Raw genomic sequence first — 20019 nt, 5'->3', positions numbered from 1 at the left:
CTCAGAGAGCATCGTGGGGCGGGACTGGTGGTCTCCCCGAGGAGCCGGGTGCCCCTGCACCAGCTGGAGCCGCCCTCTCTTCACGGGTCCCCAGGCCCGGTCACAGGCCCGCTGGCCTCACACCTCCATCCGCTCCCAGGCTGCTCTTTAGGGCCCACGGCTCCGTAGAGAGCGGTGGGGAGCACAGCTGTGGGGCCAGAATGCCTGGGCCGCACCCCCAAGCTTTCCACTTCCTGTGACCCTGGGCAAGTGACGATGTCCCCAAGCTTTCTCCCTAAAATGGGAATTGTAAGCGCACTTACCTCACGGGCTTTGAGGAGTAAGTGAACTAGCAGATGTAAAGCACCCAGGACAGTGCCAAGTCCAGTGCGGGAATGGGACGGACGACGAGCTCCAGAACCGCGGCCCTTCCTCTGCCACCTCCAGACACCCCGCTGGCACGCCCCCTGGAGCTGACGGACCTGGTCACGCGGAGGTCCCTCCGTTAACTGTGTCACCTCCACTAGTTCAGCCGTGGGCTCTGGACGACACTCTCTAAGCCCCGCTCTCTCCCTTCGCGGCTCTCAGTCACAGTTTGCGATGCCGAGGTCATCTGCGTAAATTCACTCGTACAAGGACTGACTTGTCTCCTCCGCTGTTTGTGCTCAGTGGGGTAGAGGCCATATCTGTTTTGTTCACTGCTACCCATTTAACGCCTCGCATGGCCCGCCCTCTGGCAGGCACTGAGAAAGCATCTGCGCCACGGGAAGCCCCAGTGTCTGGGGAAGGAAGGCAAAGAGTCACCCATGAGGGGAGCAGGCTCACGACAAAGTGACATAAGGGCCTCACAGATGCTAACCAGGCCTGCTCTTTCACTAATTGAAGCGAATAGTTTTCGAGGTACCCGGGATGGATCTGCTTCTTATCAAGTATTTACAAACACACTAGACGTAGAATGTCCAGCAAGAAACAAGGTACACCACGTCTGCCCTCAAGAGGGTAACAAGATAGAGGGCTGGCGTTCAAGGCCACAGTTGAGAGCTAAAGGTGCAGAGCAGCCTGTCCACGGGTGTGAAGTTCAGAGGGACAGAGCCGGACTGGGGAAGGAAGGGTCATTTCAGGGAGGCCGCCACGAGCGTGGCTGTCTCAGCCTCTTATCTTTCAAGATATCTGGTCATCTGCTCGGCTCGACCCCACAATAGCCGCCCTTCATTTATCTCACCCTTGGTTTTTCTCTTTAACCCAGAAACTTAGAAGCACGTGTGTGCATGTATTCATTCATTCATTCACTTCTTCATGCAAAAACATGTCCTGAGCACCTACCCTCCACCCCCACACCCTGAGCTGTCCCCAGGACGGCTCAGGCTCTGCCCTCGAATGCGAAGCTCCCAATCCACAGACAGCACACCTCAGAAGCCCTGGTCTGTCTCCACAGCCACACAGTACTGTGATCTCTTTCACCAGAGAATGTCACCACTGGAGTGGCCCCCCGCTTAGACCTGCTCTGGAATGCCCCTCTGGGCTCCAAGTCCTGGCCACCCTTGGCCTCTTCAATGAGGTCTAGTCTGTGACCTCACCATGTATCAGCTCAAAACAGAGAGAGCTATCTCTAGTTGTTTATATCTCTCTCTCTTCTGAGAAGAATCTGAGGCAGCCAGGTGAAGTTGTTGATGAGGGAGAGGAGAGGACTATTTCTCAGAAATGACCTGAAAACAAGATGCCATTTTTTGCCTACCAAATTAAAGACCAAGATCACTCAACCTAAGCGAGGCCGGGGAACCAGCTCTGTCACCCGGAGCACTGTGTGTGGAGTATGAATACTCAGTAAACTTCGTGAAAATGTGGTACGGAGGATCTTTACCAAAGATAATGCCCTTGGCCAGTGATTGGATTATGTATAAATGGTCACTGGGCCTTGTTATTCATACCACAGGAAATCTGGAATTAACCTCACATTCAATAATAGGTGGCTACATATGATATAGTGATAGAATGAATATTACTCAGCTATTAAAATTACGTTTAAGCAGTTTTACCACAATTTTTTTTTAACGCCTACAGCACCTGGCATTCCTAGGTGATCTCCCATCCATATACTAACCAGGCCCGACCCTATTTTTTTTTTTTGCAACATTTAGGTTTTAAAAAGGCAGAGTACATCCTATATTCAGAACGAGCGCTCCCATGTCAAAATAAACAGCATAAGGCAGGTACCGCTGTCACCATCCCCATCTGGGAGGTGGGAAACTAAGGCTTCGGAAAGACTCTGGTTCACAGTATACTCAAAAGTCACCACACTGGTGACCTCTATGTCATACTGCCTCCCCAGGAGCAGGGACGGGATAGAAGACACGTTCATTTAAAACAAAATTACTTCGAACAGATTTGGCACCTCACCCCAGAGCTAACTGGTCTGGAAGAACGCAAACCACCCACGAAGACTCTGTGCAACCAAATATTTCTCCTCTAAAAGATGTCGCGATTCCTGAGCTTGCCTTTTCAAGTGGAACATTCTGACGACTATGAAAAGACTGTAAGCTGCAAAAAGAAGGGGACAAAATATTTCTAAACTACAGACGCAAGTCACGGAGAGAGGACACGAACAGCGCTGCGCGGCCCCCACTAGCGGTCCGGCCAGGCGCGCCCCCTGCTCCCAGCGCCGGTTTGACAGGCTGCCGAGCCTTCCACACGCCGACCGCCCCGCCTGTCACAAGCGCCAGGGAGACAGGCTCTTTTCTCCAGCCCAGCACTTGAGTGGCACATGACCTTGACTCTGGGCATCTGCTGCTCTCTGCCAACTGCTCTTACCGAGGGAAGACGGCACAGGACATTCCCGTGACTGCTGTCTGACAGTCAGAGAAAAGATGTGAGGCTTCAAGCAAGAATCGCAGCTGGGCTTGGGGCCCGGGAGCTGCTCAAACACAGGCTAAGGCCGGGGGTGGGGAGGATGCGGGGCCGGCCGCAAGGAGCAGGAACAAGGCAGGTTGCTGACAATGTTGCCCTTTATTGCAATCTGCTCTCGGTGGGCCTTACTTTCCCATCTGCAAAAGTGAAATAAGAAAATGTCACAGGGCTCGGGTGAGATTCAGATTTTCTAAATGGACACAATGCTATTATCAGTAATGCTGATAATTAAAGTTGGAGTGAGCCCTCTGAGAAGCAGTGCTGGGTGACGCTCACACACTTAACTGGGTGTGGCGATGCTGGACAGATGATGAAGCCTCTCCAAGACTCGAGCCGTCACGTGAGGATGGGATGATCTCTCACGAGGGTGCTGTGAAGACTCAGTGTGACCACGATGCACGCAAAGCACTGCATGACAGCAATCGATGGACAACACGTCCCAAGCCTTCATTTAGTCCTTGGACCACTATGAGCGAGACTTAGGGTTATGCTTGTTTTTCAGACTGATGGCAGGGGGAGGCAGGTGACTAACCAGAGTCACTGCCAGTTGAAAAGCACTTACGGGTCACCTCTGCCCTTCCCCTCACCTCTCTTCTCTCTGCATGACAGTGCCTTCTTCCTTTCTGAATGACTGTGGTCTGCGTTCTCTCTACCACTGATAAGGCAGTGGCACCAAACAAAAAACAAAACCCACTTTCTTCATTCTCCGTCCCTACAAATTATTTTTAAACATTTGTGGTCATGACAGCAGCAAATCAACAAGTGCTCAGCTGCTGCCCCATTATCGGAACCCATTTCCCTGTGGCTGTCCCCCGTCGGCAGTTCCTGTCACTGCTGGACACCAAACGCCCCCTGGGGAACGCGAGGCCCGAACAGTGATGGCTGCCTTCGGCCTGGTTTACAAAGGTTACAAGTTCTAAAATAAGAAGTTCCTTCTGAAGGTAAATGATCACACACCCAAGCCGAGGTCTGGACACAAAGTCAATTATGATCATAAAAACAGAGAAGTTGGGAGTGCGGTGGGGGCAGGGAGAACTGAGAGAGGAGGAATTGGAGAAACAAAGTTTTCCAAAGTCTTAGAACAGTAAAAAAAATTGTGTCTGTCATTAGGAAACCTTGCAGAAGAACCCACACAGTGACGGAGAAGAATGAGGTATAAAACACAGGAAAGTTCTGGAAGAACTTTCAGTTTCCTCCAAGGTATCTGAATATTTACTAAGGTGCCTTACTCTTACAATTTAAAAGAGGAGACAAGTATTTCTAAGGATCTCTTACACGCGATCGCTGGGAGAATAAGACTGTCAACACCTCCGTTTCTAAGTGAGAAAGCAGAGGTCACGGGGTAGAGGGACCCGCTCAAGGTCAAGAAGTATGTGGACAAGCTGACACCTAAACTTCTTTCTTCCGAATCCAAATCTGGAGACCGTAAGGCTTAAGTGGCTGACATCCTACTGCAGGAGCAAGCAGACGTGAACTCCAGATGTGAACTCCAGACTCATCTGGCTAGATGTACGAACCGAGAATCATCGGCCGCCTGAGAAAAGGCCCTGATCCCCCAGGTGGGCCCTCAGCCCTCGGCCCTGCTCTCTAGTTCCTAACGGGATGGGCGCCGCGGCTCAGGGGAATGGGGAGTTTGAGGAGAGAGGAAGGTCCCCAGCCCTTGGGATGGTGTAGGCACAGTCCTGCAGCCAGGTCCTGGGCTTAGAGGCGCTTCCTGTCTTGTGGCACAGTGGGGAGAAGCCAAAGGCCAGCTATGCAAATTAGCACCATCTAGATGGCTTTATAGAGGCTTCAAACAAATTAACGAAGCCACAAGTTAAGTACTGGCAAGGTGCTCCAAACTTGGAACAGGTGGCCCCAGGAGCCAACTGATCCATTTACCAAGCCTTGCTCTGTGCCAGGCCTGCGCTGGACAGTCAGGAGATGCGGGAGCTGTGGTCCCTGCCCTGAGCCCGCTGTGTGGCCTAGACATTGGCATGGGATTACAGAGGGAGGACCCAGCTCGGATAAGGGGGAAGGGCCGAAGCGGACATTCCAGGCAGAAGGAACAGAAACGTGTGAAGAAATGAGGCGTGACAGCATGAGGTGACATGTCTGGGGGACAACAAGTAGTTCAGTATGAGCACAGGGTTTATGAGGGCAGAAGGGAGCAGAAATGAGCAGAGGTCAGCAGGCCCCAAGTCTGAGACACCAGTCCAGGAAGACTAAGTTATATCTGAAGGCAACAGAGAACCATGGAAGAGTTTTAGGTTTTCGATGGAGTCTGGTGACACAGACGGGTGGGCGAGGAATAGATTGGAAGGCAGGGCGCAGTGGGGAGGCCAGTAAAGGGGCGGCGCCTCTGGCGATGGCCGATGGGAGGGGGCAGTCCTCTGCCAGATCTTGGGGCATAAGACCAGGAGGGAGTGAAGGGAGCGGGAGGCGTCTAGGCGGAACCCCGGTCCCACAGGGCACCACCTTGGAGGGTGCGCGTCTGGGGCTCCGGATGAAAGCAGCAGCCAGCCAGGTTCCCGGATCATCTGTATTCCTAGTAAGGTCCTGCCCAGCTCTAGACAAAAACTGCAGGCTCCTCTACAGTTAGGAAATTGTACACATGCAAATGCGCCCCCCAAGTCGGCCTCACACTGCTTATTGCTCGCCAGGAGAGTCCTTTTGCAGAGCCAGGACCCACCGTGGGGGCCGTGCGGCCCCGCCGTTCTCTCACGAGGCGTGAGATTTCTCCCATGGCGGAGATCTCTAGGTACCCTGCAAGCCTGGGCTCTTCTGTGGCTCCTCTGCAGAAGAACTGTGCCCAAAGAAAGCAGACGAAGGCCCCCCGCCCCCCGGGGAGGGTGGCCATGCACCCGGACGTGTGCCACCCCTTCCTGGGGGCCCAGCACGAATCAAAAGCCCTCTCTGCAGGTATCACTCAGCTGGTCATCAGACATCAAGGCTTCCCCAGGGGTTGAGAATGCGCTTTTTTGGAGGTGGTTTGGGGTTTTCGTTATTTTGAATTTTATTTTGAAATAAATTTAGACTTCCAAAAAAACTGCACACACAATTCTTGTATCGCTTCACCTAATTCCCAATGTTAACCTCCGACCACATTTGTCATTCTTTGTATTTATTATCTATACACGCACCTGTTTTTCTCCTGATTTGAAATTTGCCCCTAAATACTTCTTTGAAATTTTACCGACTGTCCCCCTAATTCCCTTGAGAGTGAAAGAAGAAAAATAATCGTCCCCTGCTCTCCAGCCAGTCCGGGATTCCACGCTCCATTTAATGATGTCTCTCATTCTCCTTTTACCTGGAACGGGGTTCCTCTACCTTGCAGGCCGCTTTTGGCACACGCCATTTATTTTATAGAACATTCTTCAACTCGAGTCTGCTGTCTCCTCACGATGAGCCCGACCACCCACTCTGGTCGGGAATGCCTGCGAGGTGCTGCGTCCTCCTCAGCGTGCCGCCTACCAGCAGGCACGAGATCCACTTATCCTGTTCCTGGGCTGCCAACCTTGACCTCTTGGTCTAGTACAGTCTGCGAGGGTTCTCTAGGTCTCTCTTAGTAACTAACTAGAAAGCAACCAGGCAGGAGACACCTACCCTGTTTCACAGCCCACTTTCCCGTTAGTTTTAGCTCCCATCAATGATTCTTGACTGAAACAATCTTTACTACTATTGTGATGGTCAAATATAGACATTTTATCTTGACCATTCCTTTATTTACTGTGTTTCTGCCGTAAAAAACAAACAAACAAACAAACAAAACTTTCCCTCTTCCTTCATTTATTTACTTATTCACTTATTCACTTATCTGTCAGTGTAGACTCAGGGTTCTTATTTTATTCTATAGGTTATCATCTATTACTACTGTTATTTATTTAATCTTTGAATTGTCCCAGATTTGACCAGTAGGAGCCCCTTCGAGCTGGCTCCTGTGTCCTTTTGACCTGATTCATCATTCTCTGAGAATGTCCTTACTTTCTGGCACAGCAGGCTACCTCGAGCTCACCTGTAATTTTCCTACCCCAGCCCCAGAATTGGCCATTTCTCCAAGGAGCCCTGGTTCCTTGGACATTAACAATCAAGATCTGGGCACGAGGTGTGTTCACTGCTACCAGAGTGTCTTTGCTTCTAAGTTCTCTCAGCAAACAGAGAGCCAGGAAATACGTGTGTGTGAATGTGAGGACACGTACACACACACGTCTATTTCTACATCTATATATAAAAACCATGAGTTCATCTGGGTGACTCAAATTTTAATCCGATCCCATGGGGTTCTTTCTGAACTTCCCTGCCTTCCATATTTACAGGAACTCCCTTTTCTGGCAATGAAAACCGAAAAAACCCGATTCTCATTATCCGCAACATATTTACCTATTTGCTCAATCCTAGACTATGCGGTAAGTAGTTTCGGAATTGCTAACCCATACCATTATGAGAAGCAAACCTGCCAACCAGGGTTCCATACTTGTTTATAGTTCTTTTTTCTTCAGTCTGAGGGCACATAGTCAAAACACCATTTTCAAGCTACATGGCTTAGTTCCTTTTTCCCCCCTGCCTCAGTGTGATAACGTCCTCATTTGAAACGTCCTCAACACTTAATGGATTTAAAAATTAAGACACAAACAGTCCATCAAGGCTGACGCGGGTTCCCATCCTCCTGCGGCAGTGGTTCCCCTCTAAGTGGTGGACCCCTCGGAAACCTGGGGCTCTACAGAGATGTGGCGAAGCCCGAGCTGTTCTGATTCAGTCAGTCTGAGCTAGAACGAGGGCCTCTATTTTTCAAACGTTCCCAGAGCGATTCCGATAGCCTATCAGCTGGAGAACATCTGGCTTGGCTGGATGATAAAAAGCCTAAAACGCAGAGGCCCGATGATGTCCCCTGGCCAGCCCCCACCTGCTCGTCTCCCTGTGACATGGTGTCCGCACCGCTGCCGTGTGCGTGCACCGCTCCTCTGCCTGCGACGTCCCCACCTCTCTTCACCACCCAGCAAACAGCTGATCCTTAAAATCCAGCTCAGATGTCTCCTCCTCTGAGATCTCCCACTCCCCAAAGATGGCCAGACCCTCAGGACCCTGAGCTCTGGTAGGCTTGCTTTGGACTCTAATGGAATAACTCGCCCGTGCTGCACAACGGAATGGAACGACACGCGCTCCCCACAGCCCGGCCACGGCGCTCCTTGCGGGAACTGCTTGTCTCCGCCGTCGTCTCCGCCGGCGAGGAGACTCGCTTCCTCCGGGTGATTCCCAGGCGCGGGATCTGGCACAGCAGGTGCTCAAGAAACGTTTGGTCTGAGATGATCTGCAGCTTTACCCCTGAGGCTCGGAGATGGCCTAAGAACTTTTCCACGAGTCATTAGAACAGAGACCGAGACAGCGGAGACTGCCGAGGCTCCCTGCTAAGCGGTCCTCATCCTGACATGAAGCCCATTTCTCCCTGCTCTGGGCTAAACCTGCCTGTTGTTGTTCACGCTGGTGAGTGAACGCTGTTTCCATACAAGACCCGATATTTTTAGCACTCCTGTTATGCTAAACTCGCAGTAACCTCAAAAAGAACAAATCAAAGTCAACTTTTTGCCACAGGAAACCAGCTCACGCTTAATGTTTTGCAACATGCCATGGGAGAATAATAAAAAGATGAGACTTTTTGCTCACAGATGGCAGGGCCAACGCTCAAGATAATGGAAAAATGCAGCAGGAAGTGTTCGGTCTGGCCACTATCTTATTAAGTAAACTGGAAAAACACTCAACACCCAAACAAGGCAAAGGCACGCACAGGGACGGCGGGGCAGCTGCCTCCCAGAGGCTGAACTGTGAGCAGGGCAGTGAGAATCGTCCACGAGGGAGGGGCAGGCCATGGTCGGGTGGTGCTGGAACCGAAGGCCCGACGGGTGTCCAGGCAGGAGGGAGGATCCTGCGGGGACACCAGCGGGAAGACTGTGTCCCTCCAGAGCGGAGCAAGGGCCCAGACAAGCGGCAACTAGTCACTCGTGCAGAAAACGTTTACTTATCCAGCACCTACAATGTGCTCCATCAGGCAATGGTGAAACGAAGTCAGGGTGTCTCTGAGGTGTGCTCAGGTGTGCATGGCAGCCAAGGCCCTGTCCTCACCAGGAACTCCGTCAGGCGGGCCAGCGCATTCCTAGAAGGCTCTTGGGAACAAAGTCCAAGGACTGGGAAAAACTGACAACTGCTGTGCCTTTCAAGATGAGATTGGGCACGGAACCTATCGATGACATTAAACGAGGACTTACTGTACATATGAAAGGGCCAAACTCTCTCTCTCTGGTAAACTTCAGTAAAGTTGTTAAAAGCATAAAAATAAAAAATATATATAGAAAAACAAGAGAGAAGGTGGAGCTTGTATTCTATTAGATGCGCTGACTGTTTAGAATGAGAACAGATTCTAGAGACAGGCCAGCTAACCTGTCCTGCCACTTTACAGGTGAGGAAACAAGACCCTAAAGAGGCAAAGAGACTTATCTGCCCAAGGTCGCAGAGACAGGTGATGGCAAGTGTGTTTGGCAGAGGGCGGCCCCACACGTGGAAGCTGCTAGGCTCTCCCGGACAAATCCAACGAGGCCAAATCGCACGAGAATCTCACAGGGACACGGGCAGCTGAGCGGAACAGCAAGAGCAGTACTTGTGAGTGTAAGGACATGGTGACGCGCCCACGGAGTCGCTTAGTGCGTGCAGCTGAGGGTTCTAAGCTGCTGGCGGTAACCAGCGGACGAGACCATGAGAGCCACTCTCTTCTACTTCCAGAACCTTACTCCGGTGGGCGGCCGAGGGGATGGAGCGAGTACGCAGCACAGAGAAACTCCCGGAAAAGCAAGCCGGGTCCTGGACTCGATGCCGTGGGACGCGCCGTGCAGCTCTAGCCGCAGCACCTGTACGAGACAGAGCAGCGCTCAGCAAGACCAAGGGGGAAGAAGTCGGGGATGTGCAGATGACAACGCCCAAGGAGGCTCAAGATCTGCCATCTGCTGCCAAGAGAAAGGCCTATGGAAGGTTATGCCAGATGTCCAAACAAATCAGGAGCAGCTTCGCGTGTGGCGTAAGAGACTTGGGTTTTGGACCTAAGGCTGCCGCTAATGGGCTGAAAGAGAAAGTCGGCTCAACCAGAAGGGAGGCGTGGGTTTGTCTCACACAGTGACCAAGCACAGTGACTGTGGGCGGTGCTGGTCACAGTATTCTGGGGCTATGGGAAAGTGGTCTGGCCGATGAAGAGGTTCCTTCAGCCATGTCTGCCACAGACGAGGGATGGATGGGAGAGTGGAAAGCACGTACCTGCCATCCTTGGCCAAGACGATATGAGAGGCTGCCTCCTTCTTTTAAAATTCTATGACAATACCAGAAATGTACAGGTAAAAATAGTTAAGATGGTACATTTTATGGTCCATGTGCATGTATGATATGTACCATGTACCAATACAGAACCAAAACGTTAACTAATAAACATAGCTTTAATCAGCAAATACAAAGTGCTAGAACTTGAAACTGAAAAGAGCTAGCTAGTACCATTTAGAAGAGAGAAGTCAATGAATGGGATATGTTATCCAACAAAGTGTCACGGGCAGAAAATAAAACAACAGGACTGCTATAATACTACTACTCAAGTATGGGATTAAGGGTAAACAGCCTACCACAGAACGTCTAGTACACGCCAAACAAACAAACGAACCACACGCATCTTTGTGGACAACACAGGTCCCTAGGACGTGCCCTGTGCCAGGCCTTTTGCGTGTAGTTCACCATCCAGCCTCTCCGAAACCCTCTGCGGATAGTGCTATTAACATCCATGGCCATGGGCCTCAGGGAATTTTAAGTCTAGGACTCAACATCACTCACCTCAAAACACGGTCCGAGCAGGACTGAACACCAGGTCTGCTTTGACCCGAGGCTCAGGGCCTGAACCACCGCGCACCACCGCCCGCCGCACGGGACACGTGAAGGCTCCTACTCCCTCCCCCGGCCCGGGCAAGGCCAGCAACACCTGGATTAAATGTGTGCCTCTCCCCACACTGTCTCTAGGGTGCCCGCTGGGCCTCCCCATCTCGAGAGGCTCCTGGGAGCGGGGATGGCCACAGGCCTGGATCTTCACAGTCTTGTGCCTTTCCAAACACCTCCACCTAGGGGCACAGCAGCGACTTCGCATGAATGCGGCGAGGACCCGATGAGCACTGGGAATGGAGCCTGGCTGTCACCAGGTTTACCACACAGAATCAATTATCAGACTCCAAAGCCCTGGGCTGTTCAGGTCCCACGTCCTCTGCCATCGACAATCTGTCCTCTTAGGCAGAACATGAAGCCTCTCTGGGTCTGTTTCCTCATGTCAAGAAAGCAAACTGGGGATAATTCTGTCTGCCTCATAAGGGTGCCGTGAGGACACACTGGATGAGAAAGTACTCTGGAAACTGCAAAGCATCAGATCAAGGTCTCTCAACCTCGGCACTCTTGACACGGGGGCCAGACTCGCTCTTTGTCATGGGGAGCTGCTCTGTGCCACGTGTCACGGGGTATTTAGCAACGTCTCTCCCCCCAGTAGATGCCAGTAACACCTCTCCCCACCACACCCCACCACTGTAATAACCAAATGTCTCCGGACACTGCTAATGTCCCCTGGTGGCCCTAGCTGCCCCCGGCTGGGAATCACCGGATCACGGTGAACTTAAATACCAGTTGACTCCTTCTGTACGTGGCATTTAGAAATGCTCAGGCTGTCCCCCAAACCTCTGCACCTCCACAGCTACCGTCCCCCGAGAGCTTTCTAGTGCCAGGGACTGGGCAGTCAGCGTCTCCCAGGCGGCCAGGCCCCTGCTCACTCTGAAGCCCAGAAAGGGGTGCACTGCTGACCCCAGGTGGCACCCCCTCACTCCCCCGTCCCAGTCTTGAAAGGGAGTTTTCCTGAGCCCTCCACTCACACGCATAAGACTCATTCCTACTTAACTCATTTAATTACGTCTACACAAACGGACACTGTTTTAAAATAGTTCATTCCCCAATCTGGTTAACACCATTAATTAGTACGGGAAAAGTTTTGTTCATAGATAACGTAAAGATAAACTTTAGCTTTGTCTGATCTTACTAGTACGTTAAGAAAGTTTTATATAGTTTTAGTTATTTCCGTTTGGGGAGAGAACAATTGTTGCGACCGACACGCATAGCCATCCACCGTCCTGACTTGAACTTGGAGGGTTTCTGGAGTTTCTGCCAGACAAAGGGAAGGAGAAGGTGGGGGCGTGTGGCTCTCATCTCGGCCCCGGGGAAAGGAAGGCTGAAGGCTGTGCAAATGCCACCAAAACCTGCTCTGCAGATTTCATAAGGAAAAACTACATCTCTACCTCAGTCTCCCCAAGAGCGGGTTACAGTTCTGCAGAGGCCCTGACTTTCTCGGGCCCTGCGGCAAGAGACCGAGGGACTCCAGTGGCCTAGGCAGATATCGTGCTACATGAACTGGGACATGGAAAAGAAGTTGGGAAGCATGTCCCCAAAAAGCACAAAACCATTGAGGTGATTTTTTTTTAACTTTTCTGGTATTTCCTGTAATAAATACGGGTTATTTTTACACTAATGAAGAAACCAGTATTTTTACACTCACTTGTTGTATAACTTTGAGAATGAGTAACCTTAATCTCTCCGTGCCTCAGTTTCCTTGTTTGTAACACAGGGATGGTAACAGTATCTACCCCCAACAGCTCATGCTAATGAGCGCTCAATGGTCATGATCGTTATTTTTAAACTAATATTTAAAAAATTAAAAGTGCCAGGCAGAAGAACACTGAGAGGCCAAAGGATACTGAGTTAACACCCCCCCGCCGAGCACCAGCGCGGCATGAGAGAGAGAAATAAAACCTTCCGAGAGAGGAAGGTCGCTTTGGGGGCCAAGGAAGGACTCTGAAGGGCGGTACTGGGTGGCTGCTTGATGTATGACACTGTTATCTCGGGCTCAACTTCAGAGGGCAGCTGATTTCAACACACGATTTTTTTAAAAAAGCAAAAATCATTAAGAAACCAGAGCTCAATGATGGGCCTTGTCTCCATTCACGTGGTTTTGTGGCCACTGAGAACCAGCTAGTGTGGAACTCGACTCAGGACAAACCAAGAAACCGTCTGGACTCCGCAGCCACATCCGCAGGAATCAAAGCATCCAGCACCCAGCGCCTGCCAGAAGCTCTGAGGCCTCACCTTGGAGGAGAAAGTAGTCCGGAGCCGTGCGCTTCAGAGCCGCCGCCGCGTTGTCGCTGCCCCAGTCCACTTCCAGAGCTTCCTTGACAGAGCAGAAGACCACCTTCTGTAGGAGAAAGGCAAAACAGCTCAGGACACACTGCGGGAGCTTTAAGTCGCAAGGCAGCAGCTCTTCACTGTCTAGGAGAAAGGTCATTTGAGGCTTACTGTTCATTACAAGAAGCTGAGTCCCATTCAAAGCCAATGGACATTTACTGAGCACTTACTGTGTGCTCCTCTTGGGCACTGGGGACGCAGTGGTGAATGACACGGACTCCCTGGATGGAAGGAAGGAGGAGCAAAACTAAAGTCCTAGTTCCATTCTGGCTGCTTCGTCAACTCTGGCTGTACCTAACACTGTGGAAATACTTGCACAAGTAAACAAGACTGTGCATCCAAAGACATTCGATGAAACAGTCTTTGTAACAGTAAACAAAAACACAAAAACAAACAAAAATAAATGTTTTCCAGTAGAGGAACGGCTTGCCAATGATGCCGGATGACAATTCCGACGTAACAGCAAGAACAGGCAGAGGGGATGGAACAGAAGCTCCAGGCGATGGAAACGGCATTTGCACAAGCCCTGTGGTAGGAGGCGGTCTGGCTGAAACCAACTAAGATAAATCATCTTGGAAAATGCCATGATGTGTTTACATTTCAAAACGTAAACAATTACTAATTGCTTAATTATTGCTTTAAATTATAATGGTACTATGTAACGGAACACACAAAAAAGTAAAACTTAAAAGAATAAAATATAAACAATTAAATGTGAATGAGAAAAATGGTTTCCCTTTCCTTTCCTGAACAATTCAGTCCAAAAGCCACTTGCTGGGACTGAGAAAGGGCAGGGAAGAGTGTGTGTGGAGGGGCTGGTGGCCCGGCTGGAGGGGACAAGGCAGACCAGGCTGATGACATCATGGACTTGATGCAAAGAGTAAACGTACTGAGAATCTGGGGAGCCGGGTTTCTCAGCGTCAGAGAATTAGAAATATGGCAAGAGAAAAAACTAGAATGAATCCCATCGTTAATGGTGTGAACTTGTTTTCAGCACATAGACAGATAAGTAAATGTACATATGCGTGAGTGTGTGAGTGTGTGTGAGTGTGTGTGTGTGAGTGTGTGTGAGTGTGTGTGTGTGTGTGAGTGTGTCCATCGACACCCTGGGAGCACCGAGCACACCGCACATGCAGATCTTGGGCTTAGTCACTATGGCCCTTGGAGAAGTGGATGACTGTATCGCCGGGGCGGCCAGGGCGCAAGAGAAGCCGGCAACATCTTGCTGGGCCTGAAACCAGGAAGTGCTCGGAGAACAACGGGGACATGTCAAGAGGAATCAGGAGCCAGCTTAAAGGAGCTCCTACTGGTCCATGGCGGAACAATTTTAGGATAAAAAGAAATAAGAATAGGACACCTCGCTCTAAATAAACTAGTACCCATTAGTCCACAGACCTAAAATTAACAAAGTTCGATGAGGACTGGGATATTTACACATTTTCAAAATACCTCTCCACAAAATACGTATTAGTCACACAAGGAAAGGGGAATGTATTTACAGAAGTCTGGCAAACATAACCTTACTCAAACGATGACAGTTAACATTACCAGTAAAGGGGCACGTGGGGCTCACGCACCGGACCACAGGCTGTGATGAGAAGCGCCCGTGCCATGACAGTTTTGCCAAAATGTGTACATGGAAGAATCTAATCACGGGGGACCATCAGACAAACCCAAAGTAAGAGACATTTTACAAAATGACTGGCTTGCCATCTCTCAAAGTGTCATGAAAATCTAGATACACATGTGATTCTGACCTGGATCGTTTTGCTGTTAAGGACAAGGTTGGAATACGGTGAGACCTGAATGGGGTCTGAGGCTTGCTTAGAGGGTAGTGATGTAACCAGGTAACTTCCTGATTTTGATGGTTGGTTTGTGGTCCTGGGAAATGCCTTGTTTCAGAAAATACAGAATGAAATACTTGGGAGTGATGAACAGGGCAACGTGTTGGCATGGTCTCGGTGCTTGCTACCTTTACGGAGTCTAAGATGGGTATGTGCACGCGTGTCAATCATTTCAAACTTACAGAGAATGTGTCTCTCTTCTCTCTCTCTCTCTCTACACACACACACACACACACACACACACACACACACACAGTTTTTAAAGAGAGAGAGAGACAGTAACAAAATAATGTAGCAGATAGTGAACCAAGATCAGCTATCAGGAAGTTTACACAGCTTGCTAAGGACCAAAAGAGACTCAATAGATGAAAGTACATTTTGCTAGTGAAGATAAAACAATCATGGTTTTTATGGTGGCTTTCTGCCTTCCCAGACTCACTCCTTTGGGGTCTGTAAAAGCTGGTATACAAGATGTTTGTACTGCGCTCAAACTTTTGTCAGTGGATCTGTTTGACCTCAAAAGATAAGTCATGTAGTCAGCCTAGTGACAGTAAGTGCCAGATACAGACTGCCAGGCCCTTCTCACCAAGTCTTACAACGCAGATCAAGCCACCAGCAGTATGGTCCTGGGATGCCATCGCAAGAGGACACGAAGTCTCATCAGGTCTGAAAAACTGCTAACACCTTAATTCAGAGTGTTTGCCTGGCTAAGGGCAATGATAAAAACCCACTGATTCATCAATCCACTGCTGATCGAGAGAAGAAGGGCTGTGTTTTAGAGCCTCAGTCACAGCTAGGCCCACCTCTAACTAAGCCTTTCAGGGCCTGAGGCATGAGTACAGATGAAAACCTGCAGATCACCTCCAGGTATTTAGTTGTAAAGCACATTAACAAGCTATTAAAGGGTATTGTATTCCCCTGCCTTGACAAATACACCTTTTCCATAACCACCTGGAAGACCAGGTCCAAACTGGGAATTTTCATGCTCTTTGGGAAAGCGGCCCCCGCCTTTCCTTTCCTTGTCTCTTCGCTCTATCCCACAATGCGAGAGGCTCTGCACTTGTGTGTGGCCCCCCAACCCATCCTTTCCTCAAAAGATATCCACTCCCCCAGGCCGAGGCGTGCGGACACTGTGCTGAGGTCTGCACTCGAGGCAGAATGCGGAAGCAGCCCACAAAGCCTGGGAAGGAAGCCAGGGTTTTCCAGGCAGGAGATTCTGGGGTCCCAGGTATCTAGAATGTGGTCTAGAACCAGGGGGGAAGGCCCAGGTGGACCCAGCTTCTTGATCCCATGAGAAGAAATGGCTGGAAGGACAGAGTGGGACCTTACAGAGCTCTAGGGCCAAGGAGAGAAGCCCTTTTTCTTCCTCAAAATCTAAGGGCAGAATAATTCTCAGTTTTGCCACTAACTTGTGACCTTAGGCAGTTCTCTAGTATTTGGAAGCTGGCCCACAATGGCCCTGTCGGGAATGTGTACTAGCCCTCCAGCCACAGGCGACAAATACAGAGGAGGCTCACGGCCAAACCTGACCACCCAGGTTCTTCCTCCTGGGAACTGAGAACCTGACAGCTGGGAACAGAGACAGACATACTGACAGGGCTCTGAGGAGAAAGGCCAAGTTCCTGCTGCCCGGAGGCTGCCGGCTGCTCCTTATGCTTCTCAGATCACAGTAGTCATTCAAGGTCTCCTGTGCCTCTAGTTAACATCTCCCCCGGCCCTGCTTTTGCTCACAACCATTAAGAATGAAACAAAACAACCCAGTCGGCCAGTCTGTGGCACATAGGTGCAAACACTGTGCTTGCCTTTCCCACCTCACTGGCACTGGACTTTTAAGGAGAAAACACACTTGACAGTGTCTTCAGAAAAGGAAGGATCATTCAGATGAAGCACCCGGCGTGGTGTCCACCGATCTACACCAAAACAGGTCCCTCTCACACCTCGCCCACCCCACCCCCTCCCCAAGCCCTCGGCTCAGGGATCCCCGTCTAGAATGCCTGGCGCACTCCCTGCCGCTACCAATTCCTCCCTTGAGAATTCTGAGCCTTCGGGATTTCGATCTGATAGTCTAGTTAAGACTAACAACAAGCCCTCTTACACCGTTAGCTGAACTCTCTTCAAATGGTACAGCTTCCCAAGGCAGGGACCACAGTGAAAAGCACAGCACTGAACAGATCAGCGCCCTCGGATACGAGCGCCGAGAGCCACACGTGGCTACTGAGCATCTCAAATGTGGTTAGTGAGGCTGAAGAACAGATTTTTTATTTTATTTAATTTTAACTAATTTTAATTTCAATAGCCACATGCGGCTGGTGGCTACCATAATGGACAGCCAAGCCCTACAACCACAGACACAGATGGCCTCCAACATAATGCTGCTCGTAAAAAGCAGGTGGCAGCATACGTAGAATATGAAGCCAATTTTTTAAGAAGTTCAAAAGCATATCGAACAATTGTATATTGCTGAGTAATACGTGTATGGTAAGAAATACACAGGAATGAGAACCACGATTAATGGCAGTGGTCCCTTATGCTCAGGAGGGACAGCAGCGGGCCTCGACCACACCGCTGATGCCTCGTGCTTTAAACTGGGTGGTGGGTACATGGTTAGTTACATCCTTGATTCGCACCTGCGACATCGCACAAGTTTTAGTCCACTGTTTTGACTTACAGACACGGGATGAGCCACCACGCCACGCAGGGCATGTCCGCCCCTTCAGGTACCTTACGGGGTCCACACGCACCTGCGGACCAGTGGCCCTGGGAGGAGGAGGAGGAGCTCACAGACCGGTGCAGTGGACCTGGAAACCTTCTGGTTGTTAATGTGGATAGTGTTTTGTTATGTCCCCTAACTTTCACTGATGTCGCATGACTTTTGTGCATCAAATACATCACAAAAAAAACCCAGACTGATTGTGCGACAAGGCACCACTAGCACCCACCCGACACTCCGAAACTGTCGAGCCAGAGAACCTGTGATCTTTTTCTCTCTGCAGCCCATACCTCCTCTCCCCTCTTCCAAGCTAGGTGACTCTGACAAGGAGCAGGGTTTTGCAGCTCTCTGGCCTGAAGGCTCTGGTCCAGGCAACCCGATGACTTACTTCTGAATACTCCTGCCCACATCCCTTGTCTTGTCTGGAATTCTGTTCTTTCGGCTGAGCTCAAACAACCCATACTACGAAAACTACTGGACTACGAGGTTAATCCATTAAGTTTATCACAAAGAAAGTTAACTCAATAATTTTCTTAAAATGACAATAATCTCCTCCAGAGCTGTCACATTATGCTGTGGGAGCAGCTGCAGCAACACTGAACACACGCTTCCTGACTGTGACTGTGCTGGGCACTGCACAGGGAACTCGGAGCGGCCCGGCCGCCCTGTCCTCGTGGAGCTCAAACCCTGATGGGAGAGGCACTGACAAGCACTCGTCACTGCAAACCCAGGTGCCGCAGAGAGGAGGAATCAAGCTAGTCGGTCACCAGGTCACCAGGAATGCTTCTTTAAGAATGGAAGTGAGGGGTGGATGAGAGCCGTCAGCAAGCTGCTGCGGAGGGGGCATCGAAATGACGAGTCACTGCTGTGCTGTGGCATTTCACAACTAATTCGTGAGAAGAGGATGAACAGTGCCCAAATGAGTCACCTACTATTTCAGAAGCAAAGGTTAAAATTGAATTCTGTATTTTTTAGCACGTCATGAACAAATCCTACTTTATGCTTAATTTTTTAAAGAGCTATTAGGGCGAATAACCACCATCGGGCACCTGCTCATGTCTGACAGCCCCTAGTAATAAGAAACAAGAGCAGCAACACGGGGGTGGGAGGGGGGCCTTTTATCCTAAAGGTTTCTCCAGAATGACCCCAATTTTCACATATTTTATCCCACCATCCTCAAAAAACTTCAAATTACCCTAGAAACTCCCAGGCGATTGATTCGCCTTCTAAGTTGCAGGGGGAGCGGGTGCCCTTGGCTGCTGTTTGCGCTCTCCCCATCTGGTCCGTCTGAGGGCCGTGTGATCCCGGCAGAAATCTCCCCTTGCTCTGCACGCGTCCTCCTGGTCTGGCCGCAGGGCTGATCGGCACAGTGCAGTCTCTAAATGTGGCCTGATTTAACTTTTAGTTCTCTTGCCTCCTCCCTACATTAGTTTAACTTCTCTCAGCTTCAGCATCAGCTGTAAACAAAGACAACAAGGCCTGGATGTGCTTCCCAGCACCCAGTATGGTGCCTTGTACACAGTGGGCGTTTCGCAGGTATAGAAAGAGCTGGCTGTTTCGGAGTGAAGGAAGCCAGACTCGCCCTGTCTTGCGTCTGGGCTTTCTGGTGATCCTGTCTCCTGTGACAGAATGCCGGTCCTGGCTGCAGTGCCTGGCACACCGGCCTTCACATACCAACCCTAATAACTCTTCCTCCGGGAAAGCTCTCGGAGCCCCTCGCCTCAGAACCATCGCTCTCTCCTTTATCTGCTGCACGTTAGGGGCCACCTCAGGTTTGTGCCCAAGACCCGCTTCAGATGAAATCTGTCTCACGACTCGTCCTGGGCACCGAAGGAAGCAAACAAACTACTGAGCACCTGTCTCTGGACTACAGCTTCCCAGGGCTGTATCTATCACGCCGGCACGCGTGCTAGCAGAGCCCAGCGTCTTCCTAGACAGTGTGAAAACCACGAGCCTTGTTTTCCCTCTGTTTTTTAACGTTTCTAATTTAGGAGCACAATGTGTACCTTGAAGCAGTAGTGGCTTTACAACATTTGGTTGAACCTAAGGAAAAGGGGGAGGGGAAGGGAACCCTAACCGGAAACCTTTCACAGGAAACAGGAAGTGGCTGCCTCCCCACCCCCATCCTGCACTCTGTGCACAACCCCACTAGCTAGTCCATGTAATTTATGCAAAAGGGCAGAATCTGAATCAAGGAATTTTGGAACTGGAAGAAAACTCCCAAACCATGGAGGCAGTCTCTGCCCAAATGGAGGTGGCCTGTTATTACGGGAGGCGAAGCCGCCACCCACACCCACGGCAGCCCGGCCTTCC

The 20019-nt window shown here is 50.4% G+C and overlaps 1 protein-coding gene across 1 annotated transcript in view; it reads right to left on the bottom strand.

Moving 5' to 3' along the window:
* Window positions 1-20019, bottom strand: part of SAE1 (SUMO1 activating enzyme subunit 1) — a 54649-nt gene that overhangs the window by 15462 nt on the left and 19168 nt on the right. Inside the window, exon 6 of the mRNA XM_006911829.3 lies at window positions 13057-13162. Coding sequence (XP_006911891.1) covers window positions 13057-13162 — 106 coding nt within the window. The remainder of the gene's footprint in view (window positions 1-13056; window positions 13163-20019) is intronic.

The sequence above is a fragment of the Pteropus alecto genome, unplaced genomic scaffold (assembly GCF_000325575.1).
Source record: "Pteropus alecto unplaced genomic scaffold, ASM32557v1 scaffold194, whole genome shotgun sequence".
In the NCBI taxonomy this organism is placed as follows: Eukaryota; Metazoa; Chordata; class Mammalia; order Chiroptera; family Pteropodidae; genus Pteropus; species Pteropus alecto.
The sequence above is the reverse complement of the archived record's forward strand: the minus strand, read 5'-3'. Positions and strand labels throughout refer to the sequence as shown.